This window comes from Macrosteles quadrilineatus, unplaced genomic scaffold (genome assembly GCF_028750875.1).
Source record: "Macrosteles quadrilineatus isolate MER2022 unplaced genomic scaffold, UCM_ALF_1.0 Scaffold_8__2_contigs__length_117827958, whole genome shotgun sequence".
Classification (NCBI taxonomy): Eukaryota; Metazoa; Arthropoda; class Insecta; order Hemiptera; family Cicadellidae; genus Macrosteles; species Macrosteles quadrilineatus.
The window spans coordinates 82,052,773-82,073,512 of NW_026542601.1; the positions used below are offsets into that span (position 1 = coordinate 82,052,773).

At 35.4% G+C, this 20,740-nt stretch overlaps 3 protein-coding genes across 4 annotated transcripts in view; 1 reads left to right on the top strand and 2 right to left on the bottom strand.

Moving 5' to 3' along the window:
- Positions 1 to 390: 390 nt before the first annotated feature.
- On the bottom strand, positions 391 to 11,902 carry LOC128999954 (transport and Golgi organization protein 6 homolog). The gene is made up of 10 exons (XM_054426749.1): positions 11,801 to 11,902; positions 10,032 to 10,167; positions 9,657 to 9,891; positions 8,686 to 8,952; positions 7,737 to 7,931; positions 6,023 to 7,198; positions 5,177 to 5,360; positions 2,605 to 2,756; positions 1,509 to 1,622; positions 391 to 581 (listed from the first exon to the last, which is right to left on the bottom strand). The coding sequence occupies exons 1-10, from the start codon at positions 11,856 to 11,858 to the stop codon at positions 396 to 398; spliced, it is 2,703 nt and encodes a 900-aa protein (XP_054282724.1). The 5' UTR covers positions 11,859 to 11,902; the 3' UTR covers positions 391 to 395.
- Positions 11,903 to 13,819: 1,917 nt separating this feature from the next.
- LOC129000509 (glucose dehydrogenase [FAD, quinone]-like) lies at positions 13,820 to 17,289 on the bottom strand. The gene is made up of 2 exons (XM_054427472.1): positions 17,226 to 17,289; positions 13,820 to 15,569 (listed from the first exon to the last, which is right to left on the bottom strand). Exons 1-2 carry the CDS (start codon positions 17,279 to 17,281, stop codon positions 13,820 to 13,822), a joined length of 1,806 nt encoding a protein of 601 aa, XP_054283447.1. The 5' UTR covers positions 17,282 to 17,289.
- A 1,072-nt stretch (positions 17,290 to 18,361) lies between these two features.
- LOC129001030 (alpha-tocopherol transfer protein-like) overlaps positions 18,362 to 20,740 on the top strand; it is a 43,672-nt gene continuing 41,293 nt past the window's right edge. The window contains exon 1 of one of the 2 annotated variants that reach the window (XM_054428171.1): positions 18,362 to 18,474. The gene's annotated coding sequence lies outside the window, so the exon portion shown is untranslated. The remainder of the gene's footprint in view (positions 18,475 to 20,740) is intronic. The other variant, XM_054428172.1, reaches the window with a different exon arrangement.

The following is a 20,740-nucleotide window of genomic DNA, read 5'->3' on the forward strand; positions in this document are numbered from 1 at the left end:
TTTTATATCCAAACTCTATATATCGAACACTCAATAATCGATTTATCAGAAACATCATAACCACCTTCCGCGATTGCAGCAAACGTCTGAACATAGCACACGGTCTTGTAGACATCATTGTCTTTCACGATCACAGCCAAATTATCATAAAATTAAATATAACTATCTTGGGGCGAGATAAGTTATCTTTCATCAACTAATTAATTTTCCTAGTAGTGGACAACTAACTTTGGCAAATACTTGTGGATACGGGGCTGATGGGTTGATTAGATCTTATTTCACTACTTTTTTAGAGCCTCTTTTAGTCTGATTTCTGTATGGGAATATTTGCCAAGGTGGATTACCAGGTATGACAAGGAAGAATTGATTAAGACATAATGTTACCAAATTGTTTATCACGAGGGTGGATCCAGTACAAATATCTGTTTGGTCAGTTGAGGTTTGGGGAAAAGAAACATCAAGGTGCCGGCGTTGAGTTCCTCCAGAGCTAGTTGTGCGTGAAGTCTCGTCACATCGTCTCGGTCATTGTTGTAAATGTGCTTCAGAGTGTGGTAAAGTTCTAACAACACATCTTGCAAAACCTGAAAAAGGAAAGTGTGAGTATACTTGTGGCTTCAGGAAGAAGTATGAGGTGTGTTTTATAAAACAGCCATTTGTGCATTTAGCTTTGTAGTTAGCGTGTAAGCCGCAGTGAGACGGTGCGCCACTAATCGACATTATTTGGGAATAGAATCGCACTATTTCAGTGATGGAGGTGGCTACTGTGTATGCTAGGTCTCGACATTTTTTAAAATTATTTAATCTTCCGCCATATGTGCAGGATAAAGTCACTGATAAGTTTTTTGACTGCAAGAAACAATCCGATTCAGACACTCATCGCCACATGACTGAATGCATTGAGGGGAGGGAAGAATGCAGAAATAGGTTAGAGAGTTTGAAAATAGTGCAAATCTGTTTATAAATTATGTCAGCAAGTGGCATGCCACCTCATTGCGGCGAACATCAAAGGAGCTTTATGCACGAAGGGCCCTTACTTAAAAAACACCCTTCCTAGTTCCTAGGTTTCAATTACTGAATCTTTGATTACCTCTATCGTGATAAGACACATCAAATTGCTCAAATGAGAATTTCTTGAAGATTGAACATAAACGGTGAAGTAGTTAGGGTTGCAAAGGAACTAAGTTACTGCAGTATTTTTTTTCAAGTTTTTTTTAACACCCAACAAAAGTTATATCAGATTTAATTATAGTCAAAGTGATCCTATGATGTAAATTTTAGAACTAACTTGTCTATACCATTGGAATACGAAACTTAAAGAACAAATTTGTTCTTTCTCAATGTGAACCATTTCAATTATGGTACTTTTGCAGTTTTTTTTACAAGAAGTAGAAATGTCTTTTAACACATCCTTTGATTATAATGAATACAAAATTGAAATGAACACTTTGGGACCTATGACATAATGACTAAGTTAAAAGAATTTAAAAATGAAGTAGTGCAGTACTCACTGTGAGAACATCTTTTTCTAGTCCTTTCAGTAGCAAAGAGACAAGCATGACTGCAGCCCTACGAACCTCAACAGACGGATCAGACTGGGCTATACAGCGAACACACATCAAAACCTACAATGCAAAAACAAACAATAACACAGCTCAACAACATTGTACCAACCAAGCTGACAGTAAAAAAACACCAATAGTGTAGTTTTACGAGAAGTTTAGAGAGCTTAACTTGAGATTATAAAAATCCACAGGCGCATAGATACACAGTATAATGTCCCAAATTATATAACTTTGATATTTTGTCCTAATGCAAGACTACTTCAAAGAGTAAATTTATCATTCCACTTTCCCTTCAAAAGAACTAATTGAGTAACTGGTTACTGCACACTTCACTTTGAATAACTGTTCCAATGTTCCAATCATTTTAAAACTCAGGCATTTATTTGGAATGGTTTAAAACCTTTGAAAGTTTACAAACTATTTCAGCATGACAAACGTGTTATAGTAGTTTACGAACAATTGCGTAAAGATAGTGTTACCAACACAAGTAGAAAATTAAAGGCGAGTGCCTTAAAAACTTCTACAAGTGTCGTTAACACTATTTACCCGAGTTGCGTACACCACTTTACCTACGACAGTGTTTTAATTACTAAAAATCACTACTCATAACTTCTAAGAGATGTTGTGTTTTCGTTTATATAAGCTCTCATTGCCACTGACAGTGATGCAACAAAATATTGTACCAAACACTAATAGCAACACTCAAACATTAAATTGGCCTGAACAGCTGATTAGTTGAAGTTCGAATCATTACAATTTTACTTCTTCTCTCTCAATCATTGAACCTCATTGGTCCGTTACCCATGTTGTTAAGTAAAACTATGCCGTTATGTAAGTAAACAATGCGGTTTTTTGAAACTTTTCAATTCTAAGAACTGAACTGAAATGACTACTTTAAAAAACGGTCGTAGGTAAAAATATTAACAAACTTGGTTTGGTTCATGTTCATGATAATTGGTCAAGTTTCTGACTTATTCAAACTCCACCTACCATATTATGATTAACTTTCTACCTCTACTATAGATGTTACAGTATACCCTACCTCAGCTATGATGGGTCCCACCCGGAACCCCAACACCCTACACAGTTCCCCAAGGTTAGAGAGACTAGAGGCTCGTACTAGGAAATCATCTTCTCTCGTCCCGGAAAGGAAAGTGTTGATCAGTTCACTTTTGTAAACAGGTGTCAAATCTCCTGTAACAGAAACGTTAAGGCATTTAAAGGGATAAAACCCTCCATTGGAAAAAAATTTTAACTTTCATTATGCAGCAGTATCAGGTAAATGTTTAGGCATTAAATATTGAATATTTGTAAAACTATCAATACATAGAGGTATTGAGGTAAAATACAGAATTTAAAGATCAACTGTTGTTTAAATAGTTTTTTAAAGCTAGCGTTACCCAAACTGTGGGTTGCGACCTACTACAGTCCAACCTCAGTATAACGAATCTGAAGGGACCGAACTGAATATTCGTTATATCAAGGATTTTGTTAAAACGAGGTTCGTTATATAGAGGTTAGGTTTGCAGGAATTTCGCTAAGTCGAGGTTCAGAACCAGCGTCGGTCAATATAGGTCGGGATTTGACCACATTAAAATACAATTAAAGTAGCATAGGCTACGCTACAATACTTTACAGTACAGTGTTTACATTGTACAGTAGAACCTAAATCATCCGGCATAATAAAGGGGAGGGATCTTAAATATTGCGCAATCATGACAATGGCATTGACCTTGGTACAGGTTAAAAACTGTAAGTTTAAAATCACAGCTTGTTCTAACCCTCCTAAAACCTAGCCAAACACTGTATTGCGTAGTCATAAACCATGTAAAGAACAAAACAAAACAGTAGAAAGTTTTGTAAGCTACTGCTCGTGATAGGCCGGTAGGCTACTTACAGTACAGTACTGATTTATCACAACAGAGGAATGTCAATAATAATCATTAACTATATAGCATTGGTGTTGCTAGTTGAAACAAATAGTATTGAAAACAATAAATTATTAGATAAGTTATTATAAAGGGGTATAATCATAGCCAACTTAAGGATAATAAAAACACTCGTAAAAGGAATGTTAAGATAACGATGTTGCTATTCTTTCTCTTTGGTTTTGTTTTTATATTCTTTCTTAGCTTTCTCTTTATCCAAAAATTTTACAATTCACCATAGCTATCCCATATCGCCCAATCACAGCTTACTAAACATTACGTCGTCGTCAGTCCTCAGTGAATGAAATCAGTTCTCAGTTGCATTGCAACATAGCGCGCGCAGCGACAGCAGACAAAGATGTAAAACGGAGCAGACGAATGTTAGCGCAAGCGCTGACGTGATCTTTCCATTTCATTTGATAAAGAAACAGATTTTCCCAAAACAATAATTGGGTGGGGGATTTGTTATATCGAGGGAAAGACGTAGACAATTCGTTATGCAGAGGTTAAATTCGCAATGTAGAGGTTCTGACAATGATAAATTTGTTATATTGAGGTGTCTTATTTTAGCCGAAATCACGAAAAATTCGTTAAATCAAGGTCGTTGTTATGGTTTGTTCGTTATGTAGAGGTAAAATATACATTGTGTCTTATGGAGAGTTCTAGGGGATTAAAAAAATTTCGTTATATCAAGGAATTCGTTATATCAAGGTTCGTTATATCAAGGTTAGACTGTAGTGGGTCACAAGAGCACTTTTGATAGGTCATGGGAAATGAGGCACCGCTTGAAGCAGTGCAATTATCGCTGCCACCTTAGCACCAGAGTGTTTTTACACTCAGTGCACATCCAGCTACGTACTTGTGCGTATCAAATCTCTCGTACTTTGTCTACAGTTGAGTGTTAATATTAGCGCCATTGTAAATCCTGCCAGTATTTAGATGTGCTCTGTGGTCAAATTTTTGTTGGCTAATTGAAATTTATCACTAGGTATGTAATGTTTACTAAGTGGGTCAGTGGTGTATTAACTTTACAAATTTCAGTTAACTAATGTTCACGATCAGGACCGTAGTGTTAGGCCATGTCTGACGGTTGAACTGGTAAGGAAATTCAATGACAAAATCTATGAAAATCACAGTTTTACAATTATGGAACTCTAGGATCATTTTCTCCAAATTTTACAAAGTTTGGTTCATAGAAACGCCTTGAATAACTTGGTTTCTACGATTTTTCTGCCCAGTGGTTTCCAAAAATCTTAACAGATGATCACACAAACATACACTGATATTCATGGAAGACTACAACAAAAGCGGAAACAAAGTTTTAAGCTATTTTGAAGTCTATGCACAACTTCTTTCTCCGTCTTCGCTCATTACTTCTTTGCCATAAAAATCCCAAACATGACATGACAATTATAATATCAATTGGCGGGTAAAATTTCTAAACAATATCTTACCACAGAGCCCATCTCACAAATTATGGGAAAGTGCAATGGCGCGCGCATTTTGATAATCCAATACAGACGAAGTACAAGAGAAATTACACTAACATTACCGTAGCTGGATGCGTCCTGAGTGTAGGAAGGCTTATGATACAAAATTGGCAGTGATAGAACCAATGCGAAATATCTGATATTTCCGGACGGCCCTCATAAAAACTACAAAACTTGAACCATTATTTGAACTTACCAAGCACCTTGATGACTTTTACTAAGGCCTCGCCCACTTTCATTCTAGTCTCGGGCTTCAGAGTCCGACGGCTGAACTGTTCAGTCAACGACAAAATGACACTGTCTGGAAATTCAGCAGCGGCAGTAGACAGCCCTTCAATGGCACTGAGATAAAGGAATGAGTCTTCTTCTCTCAAATTTTCCTGAAACATAAGATAAATTTTCCTTATAAGTTGTCCTAGTATGAATTAGTATGTGTGTTTGTGGTACAGAAAGGCATGTATAAAATGTAAATTCAATATATCAAAAATTGACAGGTTACAAATTTTTCAACCAATTTATACTGACCTGATATAGGATCCAGAAAGTAAAAAAGTGATTATTCATTACTAATTAAACAAACAAATTAATTAATTGTTGTTGAGATACTGGTAATTTCAATGATGAATTTATATAGGGAAGATTTGATAAAAAATGAGAAGCGGAAAAAATTTTAATGTAGAATACATTCTAATAATCTTTGGATTTGAATAATACATTTGGTGGATTGAAAACTGGTCCAAGGTATTTGGTATTTAAGGGTTTGTGGGTAATTCTGCCATCCCTGATTCTTCTTTGGTAAGTATTTAGTATATTTTCCTGAGTGTTTAACACTTTACTTAACTGTTATAAATCAATAAAAGGGTGAATGGCAGTAAATATACGACTTTAGCTATGACAATTTTTATTGACTAAGTCAATGCTGTACTAGCCAATGTTAAGAAACAAAAGTGACGAGAATACCTTTTTTGAGTTCAGCTAACAATCTTCATTCAAGATTTATTATAAGATGGAAACTTAAAAGAAACCGACCCATTTCACATACCTGAAAAATGCATAGAATCTGATCCTTTTTCACTTTTGCCAGTTTGTCACCAGAGGCCAGAAGTTTTCCGAGTTGTATAAGAGCATGTCCTCTAACAGGAAGTAGTGGATCACATGAGTCCCTCAGGGCCTCTCTGAATAGATCTTTTTCCGCTGCAGCACTTTTAATTTCTGGCGGTTTATTTTGCCGAGTTTTCTGATTACTCGCAATATTATTTTTAGATCTAACAACACCTCTAGACGTTATCACTTCATACGCCTCTTCAGCCAACATCTGTAGTTCGGTACTTTTAGCTTCACCTTTAAGCTTCAACAGCGGTTCTTCAAGTGGACTGAACAATTTCCAGTTAACCGATTTTGAATGAATGCTATCGTTGAGAATCACATTCAGAACAACCAAAACCAAACAAATAATTTCCACATTTTCTTCATTGTGTGAATGCCTTTCGATCATTGTTTTCAAAAAGTTCACGACAGGTTGTGGATTCATGCTTAAACTCTTCTGCACTTCTGCGTTTTCTGAAAGCACAGCGAGTAGTTTCAAAGTGACCAGTTGTTGTTCGAATCCATCAATGGTGCACTCTTTTTTCTCGGAGGAAAATTCAAGAAGTGTTGTAAAAAGTTTGTTCCCCAACATACCAGAGTTATCTCTTCTCTCCAACAGTATCATCAAACAATCTCCGAACTCCTCTAAAGAGTGTTCCACATCTGATTCAATATGTTGCACGCCTCCATCATCTCCGAAAACAAATTCCAAACCGTCCTTAATGTGTACCCCACTAACTCTTTCTCGGTATAAAAGACAACGTAAAATGACGTTCAACATAGGTTCTTTGCATTTCGATAAAAATCTCCACACTAAATCTTCTACAGTTTGACGAACGGATGAAACACTTTGGTAGACTTTGGTGTAGAGAGAGAACAAAACATGGATGTAAGGTGTGAGAAGCTCCACTGGAAGACACCATAGATCACTGGCTGGGACAGAAAAACACCTGTGAAGTCTTTGGAGACTAACAGTGACTTCTTGTTCAGAAGCAGCATTCAAGAGAGGTCTTGTGATTGGCTGCAGTAGGTGAGATTCACACGCATCAGGATCTCGGTTGTGAAGTGTTTTGACGCAAATCACTCCAACTTTGATGATTTCTGCCTCCTTCGAGTCCAACACCTCAAGAATCTGGGGAGAAAGTATTAAATAAATTGCAATTAATTTCAAATGGAATTGGTTATAACATAGTGAAAATTGCATTAATAGACACCACTTTATGTAGGCCTAACTCTTTAGGATTTTCAGACACTACTGCAGCTCTAATTATGCTTGAAGTATAAAATGTATCTAAACCACGGGACAAATTAAATAATATGAAAAAACAACCATGTATCAAATGCATAAAGTAGTAGAGAATATAGGCCTATGGATCTTGAATGGAACTTGAAATTTGTTCTAACAGTAACAGTATATTCACTTTTTGAAACTTTGCCGATCTTTTGGGTTTTGCTTTTTAATTTTTAGCAGTCAATGAGTAAGTGCTTGTCCTGTAACTTGCTGCTTTGATTCCAAGCAATATTATTAGTTCCCAAATATTTATTGATGCTTTTAAGGACAGTCCAACGTTGTAGTGAGAAGAAAATTGTTAGGGCAGTTTATACAAAAAAGGGTAAAAAATGCCACAGCTTTGAAAGACACAAAGCATACAAAAGAAATCACCACCTACCTGAGGACAGATAACATTGAGAGCCGGAGAGGCAGTAATGACTCTAGCTACAGACTCAAGGTGGGTCGAGGTATTTGGTGCTGCACAGTTGGCAGCATCTCTCACAGCATTTAGTGTTGCCAACACACCATGAGGTCGATGTAACTGCTGCGTCAACAGTCTACCAACACCTTGCTTTAGCCACTTTGGACTCTTCTGTGAAAGTAAGGGGAGAAAACCATGAGAAAACTAAACTATTTCAATTAGGTTAACGTTTTTAAAGTTGTATGAACAACAAAATTTAGTGTAACAGGATGTTATTTAAGTAAAGAAAAAAATAAAGCAACAATGAAAACCAGCCAATTCAACATGTTTAGTTGCAAAGACAACGTATTCAAAGCTTTCAACTAGTCAATAACACAATTAAAACAAGGCTGACACAAATATAAAAATGGCATGAATACACAAACATTTAGATTGTGCAATCACGATAATATTGATTTACATTAAATACTGACAGACATTATCATTGTCTTCCGGGGTTAAGGAAAAGTTCTAATAATTTCCTGCAGCCTTGTAAACAACATATCGAAAAGCATAACATTTTGGATCGTACAATCTCTCAGTACGGGTATTGGTATTCACTTTTAATGACTTATTCTCAATACCGATACCAATGTCCAAGCATCGGTGGTATCAACAATCAACACAAGCCTAATCAAAATTCATTGAACCATTTTGTGTGGTCTACTCGTTAACTATTTAAAAAATAAAGAGTAATACTCCATTTTTTATTCTAAGAACCTATCAAGATAAAGCCTACTGTTGAAATATTGGGAGTCAAACTTAAAGGGATAGAATTTTGTTCTAAAATTTTCACACAGTTATGCAGTGTTGCAGTGCATAACGGGTTTAAAGTATGACATCAAATTTCAAAGTGTGCAAAAATCCAAAATTGATTTTCACCTACTCGGTTTCCCTCAATAATCATCAACTCTTTGATGACCATCGGCTGGTAAAGTTTGTTCAGCACATTGTCTAGATGGTGTTGGTAGACAAGACGCTCCTTCTGCAGCTGAAGGTAAGTATCTGAGGACTTCTTCAGCGGCCCCATGGTCAGTTGACAAAGGCTGCACATAAGAGGTGTGAGGAACTGAGGCAGAATGATGCCATGGAGTGTGTCGTTGTGGTAAAGCTCAACAAGCCCTGAGGTGACCAGGCAGAGGCATTTGTATTTCTGAAAACATAAAATAATGTATTAGTAGTTGGTTTTGAAAATCACGTACATATGCTTGTATCAGGATTTCACCAACCATTTATTACTAAGCACACAAATTGGTGTCAACGTAATGACATGATAGGACATTCAGCTTAAATCTCTTTTAAAATTGTTTCTTGGATTTTTTTAAAGTTCAATCACGCATTAACTACTGGTCGGATTGGGTTGAAATTTGCCATGATGATAGCTCACATTCCCGATTAACATATAGACATATTCTTATCTCACAAATCCTTTCGCACTCTGCCCCAGTGGCTCTAGAGTTTCCCATGTTAACCTTATGAGTATTCATATTTAAAAGGAATGAAAGAATTTTGTCAGCTTTTTCAACTGCACAAGTTGGTTCTATGATACCAACAGCAATTGGTGCAGCAATATTATTTATTTTTGCAATCATGACAACAGCTAATTTGAACCAAGCAGCAATAAAAGGCTATGAGAACTTTACTTTTTTCTTTTGTTTAGGTGTAGTGGTAGAACATTATGGCTATGGTAGATGTGCTATACTATAGTATACCATAAATTAAAAGAATAAAATTTTCCTAAATGGTGTCCTCTGCCATTGCAAATGCAAAGCACGAGTATGACTGCAATAAGCATTTTATACTCATACGCCAACCCCGTAAGAAGGACGGGTACTCTGCTAGTATATATAAACCAACCTCAAAATCAGAGAATGAGTTCTGCAAGTCACTGCCAGTTCCGAGGTTGACAGGAGGGCTCACTCCCGGGAGTAAGTTCGGCCAGACACCCAAGTTTACGATGTGATCCAACAACAACCTCACTGACCTCTGGTGGGCGACACTCAATAACCGCCCTGTCTCGTCTTCCTCCCTCTCCAGGCATCCCTTCAGCCTTAGCAGACATTCTAGGCTCAAGAAGATGAACTTTTCATAGCTGAAGCAAAATAAACAAATCTAAATGTCATAAAAAAAAACTGGTATACAATAGCATAATAATGTGGAAAGTCTATCATGGGCTACTGTTACAGTTGACGTAAAACATAAATGATTTTACTGGGAGGAAGAAAAAATTACCTGGTATGATCATTAATTGTAAGTTTTTCACTTTTTGATAAATGCTGCAACTCTGAAAGTGTGAATATGTTGGGTACAGCTTCTTCTAAGGTTTGTTGAGTATCTTTAAAAGCGTCGTCAATGTTTCCTGCAATACCTGAAAAAAGCATAATGCATCAGATTAGATTGGGTTTTTGCGATTCCAATACACCAGGGTGTGTGAAACATTTATACCAAGAGCAATTATAAAGGACAGCTAAATCTAATGTCGAAGCGTCAAAAAGTGAAACACTTTTTTGAATTTAAATGGCAACCTTCTAATTACCAGGCGAGCATTGGATTGAATAGGCAACACAACAAAGTTATGGCTACCTATCCATGGTTACCTAAACCCCTGAACCGCCTTTTTACTGGGGTTAAGATTTCTTACCATCCATACCCCCATATATTATGGAACATTTAGATGGACGCCCATGTAAGAAAGGCCTATTGTATGCATTTATAAACCTGTGCTAAATGGTATTTTTATGTTTCAGTTCGCTAACTTAATTAGCCTAACTTTAACAGGCAATACCACTCATCCATAACTGAGTGCCGCTGCATAAGCTGTGATGTTAGAAGAAGAAATTTCAGAATGATTAACAGCAGAGTGTGTGGCATTTCAGATTTTGTGAACAAAAAGGTTCCCTAGTAGCTGGCCATTGGCTTCTTTGCAAGAGTAACTACATTATCAGGCCATGAAATTTGGACTAGTTAAGTAGGTACAACATAATAATATGCTCCACAAAACCTAACTTAATACCCTACAAGTAGGCTATTGATAAAAATTATATAATAGGTAAAATGGTTTACAATATCCGCATATATAGTAATCCTTTGTTGCTGTTTAGGCAACTAGTTTCATTTCCTCTGAACCATCATCATGGCCTCAAGGTGTCAGGTAATCACTTCACTTGAAGGTCGTTAACAAACAGAGTTCAATAAATAAAACATATATACAACACACGATAACAAAAAAACACAATGGCAAATTGACAGAACCGATCGTGACCGGTGATATGTTTTATTTATTGAATCCTGTTTGTTACTTAACGAACTTCGAATGAAGTGATTACCTGGCACCTTGAGGCCTGATGATGGTTCAGAGGAACCGAAACTAATTGCCAAAACATCAACGAAGGATTACTACATGCTGGTATTGTAAATAATTTTAAGTAGCCTAACTAATAATGCAGTAATCCGAAGGCTAAACAACTATTTGAAAATATATTATAGGCGTAGGCCTAATCTGTTTTAAAAAATCTTTCCTTGAATTAAAACTGAAACCTGAAAAAAACATAGGGTCCAATAAGTAGGTACTGAACCAAAGAAACAGTTTCAGGCATTGAAACTAGAAGTACATTATTATGTAGGCCTAGCCTAAATCCACCATATAGGCATAGTAGGTATCTCGATCGGTCACTTTGGGTACCGGTACAGTTTCTTAACGGGGCTATGCTAATATCGATTGAATCTATCGAATTGAAAATATTGATTAATAATCGATATTTTTTAATATCTCTATTATAAAATTAAAATATTATAATCTAACCTAACCAACCAAACTTGCTAATAAAAAAATCGCATGAACGACTAATCGAATCGATAGTTTCAATCGATATTAGCATAGCCCAGTTAAGAAACTGTACCCGTAACGTTAAATATATTAATATGGAAATGTCTTGTCTTTAATAGTGAGGCAAAAAATAACTTGTAAACATAGTCTTGCCATAGTTCTAAGCTTACGGTACCTTTAATGTCTGTATGAGCTAATTTGTCTAACACAAATAGTAGATTATTCTTTTCCATGTTAATTACTTAATTACGATGCATTTTTTACATTTGACTTAGAGATTTATACCAATTCCTTTCTCTTTAAATCCTGAATCTGGTAAAACAATAACAAGATAGTAACCATAACCAAACCAAACAACAAAGTCAAACAATCAAACATAACCTAAATAAGTCCTAAACTTTCTCAAAATCTAGAACATTCAGGATACATTTGGCAGCCAAAGGTTTGGTGCATGAAGCTGTGGTCCTAGCGCTTTGATTTTAGTTATTGTATAATAAAATTATTACGGAAAACATAGTATTTCACACATATTTTTCATCAGGGCCACAATGAGGGGTTTATAAATTGTACTAAAATTCATCAAACATCAATCTTCAGCTTTTAATAATAAGTTGTGTTACTTATAGTAACACTCAATTTAATGGTAATTAATAGTGTTGGATAAACATTATCTAATCAGCCTTATTGTACGTTATTATCAAAAAACCTTTTATAAAATTACAGTCAAAAGTCAAATAAGCTTTGAATTATTACGCTTGAAATATTTAAATACATAAAATCCTTTTCAATTACCATTACCGGTAAATGGTGACCATACAAAGAACAGTAGGTATTAATTATTGTAAAAAAACATTATGGTTCTCCGAAAAAAAATTCTCCTCCCCTGAAATTAAAAGATCTTTTTTTAATTTTCTAGATACAGCAGGCCTACTGGACCTAATTTGGAGTCATCATATTAATGCAATATAAAAAACATTCGTGTTTTGCAGGATTTAAGCCTACATCTCCAGGCCCTAACCAGACCATCTCGTTATATGGACCAAATCTATGCCACAACTTGAAATATTAACACCAAAGTTGCTAACAGCCAAAAACTCGAGAAACAAACCCTTACAACAATTAGGTGTTGTATTATAGCTCCGTAGTAGTGTACCTATATTTAAGTCATATGTCATAAGTCATTTATTCAGCCAAATCAACCAAATTCAATTAGCGTTAGCTATGTCAAAATCGGTATTAAATATAAGGTCAATCTTATATTTAATCATTTTAAGTACTGCACCTCATCCTTCTACATAAAAAAAAAAACAGTAACACAATAATGGAGATACTACTTTATGCAATGATTCATAATACTGTTCATATTTTAACTGAAACAAGTGTTCCTCGTTCCTCGAGTTCATTAACTTAAGAAATTACATTTAAAACTTATATTTAGAAACAGCTTCTGAACATTGATTTATTTTTATTTTGTAACTTTATGTCCAGTGTTGGATTTTAAATTGTTTTCAACCCATCCAGTTGAAGATTTTTATTGGTACAAAACATCTACAACACTGATGTATAAAGAATATAAACACAAATTTTAATAAAACGTGCCAAGCAAACATATCGACAAGCAAAAAAAAAAAAAAAAACAGACCTTTTTGCTCTTATTAGTTTATGGGATTCTGGCCTCTTACTGATTGCTATGATATAATTATGGTATACAGTTGCCTAACAAGAGAGAAGCATTTAAATCCATTTTGTGTTTTATCCGTTATTGTGATTATGATTATAGCTAACCATTCTTCACCTCAAATTTGTCCACTGCTACTTCTGTATTGTATGAAACAATTTAACATATCATAATTGACATAAAATTGAAATTGACATAAATATACAACAAAAAACCCATGGTTGAAGAGTAGTAGTTAAATATTTTGTTCATATGTGATTTCAGAACTGTTCATGCTTTTTATCTCCTGTTACCAAAAACCCTTTGAAATTCAATGAAAGTTTTCAGTTAATTTTTAACGCTCTTGATTCTTGGTGAAAAATTATGTTTAATATTGAAAGTACTGTAATAGCTCCAATTTTTATAGCTTTATTAAAAAAAATATAAAAATTATTATTATTTTATATTTTACATTCATGTTTCAATTATTTAAGGTTTCAACACATACCATAAGGTGATAAAATAACTACACAATTTCTAATCACTTTTTGGCAACCACGTTTGTTTAATGAGATCGGATCCTTTTTCAGCTATCATAATAACCGGAGCATTGATGTTACCCCTTACAATATTAGGCATGATAGATGCATCAATCACCCGCAGATTGTTGACACCTTTAACTCTGAGGTATGGATCAACCACTGAATCTGAAGAGCTTGCAGGACCCATCTTGCACGTGCCACTTGGATGGTAAGTTGTTGCTGTCAAATATCTAAGAGAACAGTCTCTATATGCTATTGAAGCAAATGGATATCTATTGCACTCTGTGACGTTAATTTCATGTAGCTCTGCGTTGACTCTCCTAAGGCCGGTTGTTTTTACCAAACTTGTCGCTATATCATAGGTGGTCAGAAGTGTCTGAATGTCTTTGTAATTAGAGAAATACCCAGCTTCTATTTTAGGCTGCATCGTGGGGTCTTTAGATTTCAATGAAATTCTTCCCTTACTGTACGGATTGAGCAATGAAGTGAGAACAAGAACTATGTACGATTCAGAGTGAAGTTTTGCATACTGATCTCTTATATCTTTCCGGAGACCCGTGTCGGATAAAATTCTTTTTAAACCTGGGAAATCTTGGGAGAAATCGACAAAATACATTTGAATGTCTGGATTGTCATCGTTGTCAATCAAGTCAATAAATGCTGTCAGAGAACCGAGGCCGAATCCGGAAAGATGGGTTTGTTTTTTAAATACGTACTTTAAGAACGCTGCCACTACTCCTTCATCAGGTTTTGTGTAGTTGAGTGTAATGACCATTCCATATGTTAGAACGTGGTCTTGTAAGTTTTCTCCGACTGGTAAATCTTGAACCACTGTGATGTTGTGTTCCTCTAAATGTTTTCTTGGACCAATCCCAGACAACATCAACAGTTGTGGACTGTTAACAGCTCCAGCAGACAAAATCACCTCCTTCCGAGCAAAGACTTTTAACGATACACCATCTCTGTTTGTAAACTCAATACCAGAAGCGGTTTTTCCGTCTTCACTTATCAATATTTTAGTAGCCAGAGCACCTTTACATATTTTTAAATTATTTCTTTTTTTGATCGGTGCTAAGAACGCTTTGGCAGTATTACACCGTCGTCCGTCTTCCTGAGTCGCTTGCAATGTTGCATATCCGGTTTGTGTTGCACCGTTACAATCCTTGTTTAGATTGTGTCCTATTTCGTGCATTCCACTGATGAAATGATCGACCAAGGGTTGAACTTCTTCCTTTTCCCATGTTTCTACTTTCAAATAACCACCTTTACCGTGATAATATTCATAACCCGGGGTATCCAAGACCTCTTCAGCTCTTATATCTTCGGACTTCTTGAAGTAGGGGAGAACGTCTTTGTACGCCCATCCTACGTTGCCATCTCTCGCCCACCCATCGTAATCCTTTGCATTGCCCCTTACATAGATCATGAAGTTAATCACACTTGTTCCACCAAGTACCTTTCCTCTCGGCCAGTAACACCTCTGGTCCTCCATACCGAGACAGTGTCCAAATCCCGGTTCAGTCTTGTACCTCCAATCTATCTCTGTTTTCTGCAGCCAGGGGAAGAGCACAGGCATGTCTGAGGGTAGTGGAGGGTCGTACCCAGCTTCAATGACCAGGACCGACCAATCAGAAGGCTCCGTCAGACGATTGGCCACCACCGACCCCGCAGACCCTGCCCCCACAACGATGAAGTCGAACGTCTCTCCGTCCTCAGGATCATAGTGAGTGGGGTAAATACTTTCCCTGAAATAAAAAAGAGAAATTAGATGAGAAATAAAACTATTGTTTGTAGAAAAAGAATTGCAGCATTCTGTTATAGAGTATATATATCAAATCCTTATAAGATCAAATACCGGTATATCTTTGGTGGCTATGGGACAATCATAATTATAGCCTAAATTTTGTTGTTATATTACTTTTAAAACTTAGAAAAATAAAACAATGCTTGGTAAGTTTAAGTTTACATTTATAATATTGGCATATTTAAAAGAGCATAACCGTAATATATAGAATAATTAAATTATGCTGTTTGTTTGTGTTAGCATAACAGGTTCAATAAAGTTAATGCAAAAAGAAACTAAGCCTTTAGAGATCGATCCTGAGAAAAGTCAGTAGCTTTTTGATGGTTCGAAACTAGACCCAGCTGTTCCTGATCATTGGGCTTTAAATAAATGATCCTGACTAATGAAACCACTGATCTTAGTCAGTAACAAAGCTACACAGATAAACACACACCATTCTACACTCATCCTTCACTCATATTTGGGTTATACACACCTAGGTGGTGTCCGCATCTTAATGATAATTGATAATTATATGATTGTGCAAATACAGTAACTAATTATTTGTAACCATAGAGTGTTCTAAAATTGACTTTCCAGCACCTAAGATTTCAGTTGTGTTGGAAGAGACCTTTTAAAAATACCCCCACTGCAGCAAACCTGCCGACTAAGCGAATTTCCATTTGCCTGAATTGGTTTTCAATTAAAATGTATTTAATTAACATTAGGTTTTATGAGTACCTAGGCTTGCTGCTACAGGGAGGGTAATAAAGTGTGTTTTTTTGTAAAATATTAATAACTTAGTATAAAATAAAAAAATTACCAAAGGTTGATAAAAATATATTCATAAGCAAGCAAACTACAACATTTTACAATATTCTCCATACAAATAACATGGGAATAAAAAAAAAGTTTTTTTTTAATTTTCCTCGAAACCAATAATTGTACAAAAACACATTGATATACTAAATTTTTTTTAAGCTCTTTAAAAAGATCTGGAGAGAAATTGGGATCTTTTGTGTTTAGAGAGTCAAAAATTAAAAAAAAACAATTTTTACCCCATAAACCCCCCCAACCCCCCCCCCGTAACACCCCGTTCCCTTCATCCGATCATCCTGGTTTGCAAAATGATTCAAGTTTATCCCGCCTTACACCTTCAAACCAAATTTCATCAAAATCGGACAAAAATCACTCAAGTTATCGTGTTTACGGATACTGTATATAAAAATTTTAATAAATGTTGTTTTTGGCCTCTGGGGACATCAAAATGAAAAAGTAAATCGGTCCCGAGCCTAGGTCTTACCATGCCACCTACGGTAATAGCTACTTCCCTATATATAGGGAAATTCGCTAAAAGTTAAAATCTGATTATAAGGAACAGCTGTTTCAACAATGGAATTCAAATACTCTACTCCACTTTTCATTAGTAGCTATGTAGTAATAAATCTTAAATTAATGTCAAAGATTTAAAAAAATCTCTAAAATCCCTTACTGTATCAGAGAAATTCCTAATGTGTCCCATCACTACACACACTTACAGTAATATTCATTGTAATATTTGTATACCTACTACCTATCTGTAAATAAATTCACAACTAATAAATAAAAATACACTTACTGTTTGGTGTGCTCTGTTATGATGAGAATTATCAGTGGTGTAGGCCAATAGAGCATAGTGAAACAGAAGAATATCAGAGGTCTTGTGATAACATCTTAAACAAACTTTTCAACAAACAAGATGTAGACTATTGTGTCACCAGAACCAAGGAAACAATAGAATAGTGAAAAGCAGATTTTATAAAAGTTCTATACACTCCTATCAAAATTCATTTATCTGAAAATTATTCATAAAATTTGACAATTTTTTAAAAAAGAGTTCCAAGTGCTTACTCTATATTCAGGATTACCACTCTGCGAATTTTATAAAATCTCAGAATAAAAAAATAACGAGTCCAGTGTCTTAAAATCCACTCTCATATTTCTCTTACTTGGTTAAAAAAAATACCCTCTTTCAAGAATATTTATATTGGAGATTGCCTTTGTTTATGATGAGAAGACAAAACTAAAACTGAAGGTTGATTTATTGGATAAAATACTCTCATACAAACAGTTTCTCCATTTCGCTGGGTAAATGTTAATTCTTGGAATAATGTTGGATCAAAACTGTACTCCTTGCTATTGCTTCATAAAGTATGATAGTTATTTTGAGAATAATAAGTGTTTCCTTCTATACAGGATTACCTAGTTGAGAAACGGAAGAGTTTGATACAATCAACAATCAACTATATGTCTCATAAAATTCACTCTCATATCTCACTCTTACTTAGATAAATCTTTTGTGAACCCAGTCTCAATAATAATTAATTATTCACATTATTATTGTATGCTTTGTTCTTGATGCCAAGGTACACATCAAGAATTATAAGACAGCCATCAAGGAAAATATTGATTGGATAATACAGTTCCATATAAGCTGTTTATCCACTACCTTTTTGGTACATAAATGTTTATTTTATATCATGTATACATGTAAAAAATGTAAAGTCTTTCAAAATTTTTCAAATATAATTTTAAAAATGTGGCACAACAATAATTAAGAGGACGTTCTACATATATAGGCCTATAACAATACAACCTTTTGATCACTAAACAAATATTTCGTTTATACTACAAGTAATAAGTTTTAACCAGTAGTGATAAGAGAGCGGAGATAACTCCAGGGCTGTATCAGCAACAGCTGATTACTATTTGGCGGGTGGCCTTGGTCCGTTTGCCACCATCGCGCCAGTCAGTGTCGGACCGCGCAGCTGGAACTGTCTACTGCGCAAACTCCGTCACTACGCCTGCGCACTTGCTACCTCTGCGCGGTGAGTTTTGGTGTTTCCATAACAAAGACATGCATAGTCTACCGTGCGTGAAAAGTTCTTGGTGTGATGTTTGTTGGATAAAACAATATTTAGTTCTTGTCCTAATTAAGGAATACACATAAAACTGCTACATGTATATAATGTATCCTGTAAACTTTCTAAACGTATAGTGTGAGTAGAGTGCTAAAGGCACGTTAAACTATTTGATCAAATATATTGAATTTATTGAAGTGCTTACGAAACTCATGTAAAATTATATACACATTGTATACAAGAAGGCTTGTCTTGTCAAAAAAAACTCAGAAGCTGCTATGTTCGGGTTTTTGGGAGATGGTCTAGTGTTGGGGCTTCGGTGCCTGAGGTCCTGTGTTCAAATCCTGCCAATCGCCATCACAAATGGATTGTATTCATATTATAATTCCGCTACCCTCTAGGACTAGCCTGAAGTAATGTTTAAAACAGTTCTGGGCTGGAACTAGCCTCTTAAGATGTGAAGCTCGGACATAAAAAACGTTCGGGTTTACACATCAACACATTATAGAACATTAAAGTTAGATACATTGTAAAATTTTAGGTGCTTTGAATGATGTTTCCTTGTGTTGATTATGCATATTACCATTGACTAAATAGTCAAAGATATTACCAATTAATTGAGGCTCAGCTTGGCTAATAGATATCGATGGCTTGGCCAACCTAATACAGTATAGTCAGTACACTAACCTTATTTATATCTGACCAATTCAAAAAGGCCATCCTTATGGCATTGTTAGCCCAACAATATAGTTTTCATCACTCTGTATTCGAAGATAGCCCATTTCCATACAGCTGAGATCTTGGAAAATCTTCAATTTCCATACAACAAAAACAAATAGTGATCAGCTGACTTTTCCTAACACAAACGTTACTTTCGCTACACAAACAATACTTTGCATGACATCAACAAAGTTGCAATCAGCTGAATTTTACACTAAAATCAATTTTAATTGTACAGTCGTATTGTTTTTAAGAATAAAACGAAATATCAGATATTTTTTTTAGTTTGATGAAGTAGTTTTTTTCATCGTGATAAAAAGTATCGTTCAATACTCGTCACGAAAGTCCCGTTTCGGGGCTAGATAGTGTTTCCAATGTTCGTCTTCGACTCGCATGTAAAACACTATCTCGTCCCGAAATGGGTTTGGGTTACTTTCTTGACTAGTAGTGAAATATACTATTTCATCATACTGTCCGGAAAACAGATATTTTTTGTTTTCTAAATCGTACGCAAAATCATAATTTTTTGGGCACTTCAAGCAGGGAAAAGAAATACATGGTGAATTCTTCGGTTCGCTAACCTCAAAAATGTTATTATTGCATTATGGAAACGCTGCTAATCACACGATATTTTAAGCTATGTTAGTAAAAACGAACATTGATTACGAATTTGTATAACCTGAAAATACGTGGTCTAATTTTGTAACGATTAGAAGGTTATTTTCACAGCATGATGAAAATAGTTGTTCATCACACGGAGCGAAAGTGTCTTTTTGGCACTTAATCGTATTTCCGTACAATTTCCGTACTTACGTAAAACTCAATTACGTACCAAAAAGAGCCACTTTCGCTCCTAGTGATGAAAACTACTATTTTCCATCAAGACTAATACTGGAACACAGTTTTAACTAAAAGCTAAGATTTAGGATTGACTTTGGGTGTTTTACAAAAGCTTACTAAAGTATGACAATTATTCTAAGTACTGTATACGCACTAATGTGTTATCTAATCCAAACTTCTGTAACCATCAGAGTGGCTCTTCCCACTGTTGATGATATCATTATCATAATATTGCAGTGTAAACATCACTTAACGTGCACAGTACTCTTCACAATATTTTTAATGTCCGAATTATACTCATGAAAATTTTATAATCATGTATTCGGAGTGTAGGGATGGATAATTGACTTCTATTACAGACAATATCTATATTCTGTGCTTCTATCCACTTCCCTGCTGATATCTTGTGACGTTGCAGACTTCAAAGTGAATTATTACTTCATCTACAACTATAGTCTAGTCACAGTAACCACTATGTTCACAGATGCACTCAGATCAGATAATGTTAGTTCTAGCGAGTGCACGTTTTCGTGATTTAGTGTTCGTAGTGTTCGTTGTGGTAGCTTTACTGCACTCAGTACCACATAACATTACTTCGTCTGTTTAGAGTGTTTGGATTTATGACCACAGATCCACCAAGGATGTCCTGACAAAGGTGACCCTAAAAGCATTA

What these genes read in the sequence shown, in the direction of transcription:
- LOC128999954 (XM_054426749.1), bottom strand. Translation starts at nt 11,858, where the DNA reads ATGGAAAAGAATAATCTACTATTTGTGTTAGACAAATTAGCTCATACA. An exon ending in ACAATTAATGATCATACCAG is followed by an intron (nt 9,892 to 10,031) that starts GTAATTTTTTCT and finishes ATTTTGCTTCAG; the next exon opens with CTATGAAAAGTTCATCTTCT. An exon ending in TAGAAAAAGATGTTCTCACA is followed by an intron (nt 582 to 1,508) that starts GTGAGTACTGCA and finishes TTCCTTTTTCAG; the next exon opens with GTTTTGCAAGATGTGTTGTT.
- LOC129000509 (XM_054427472.1), bottom strand. Translation starts at nt 17,281, where the DNA reads ATGCTCTATTGGCCTACACCACTGATAATTCTCATCATAACAGAGCAC. An exon ending in ATAACAGAGCACACCAAACA is followed by an intron (nt 15,570 to 17,225) that starts GTAAGTGTATTT and finishes TTTTTATTTCAG; the next exon opens with GGAAAGTATTTACCCCACTC.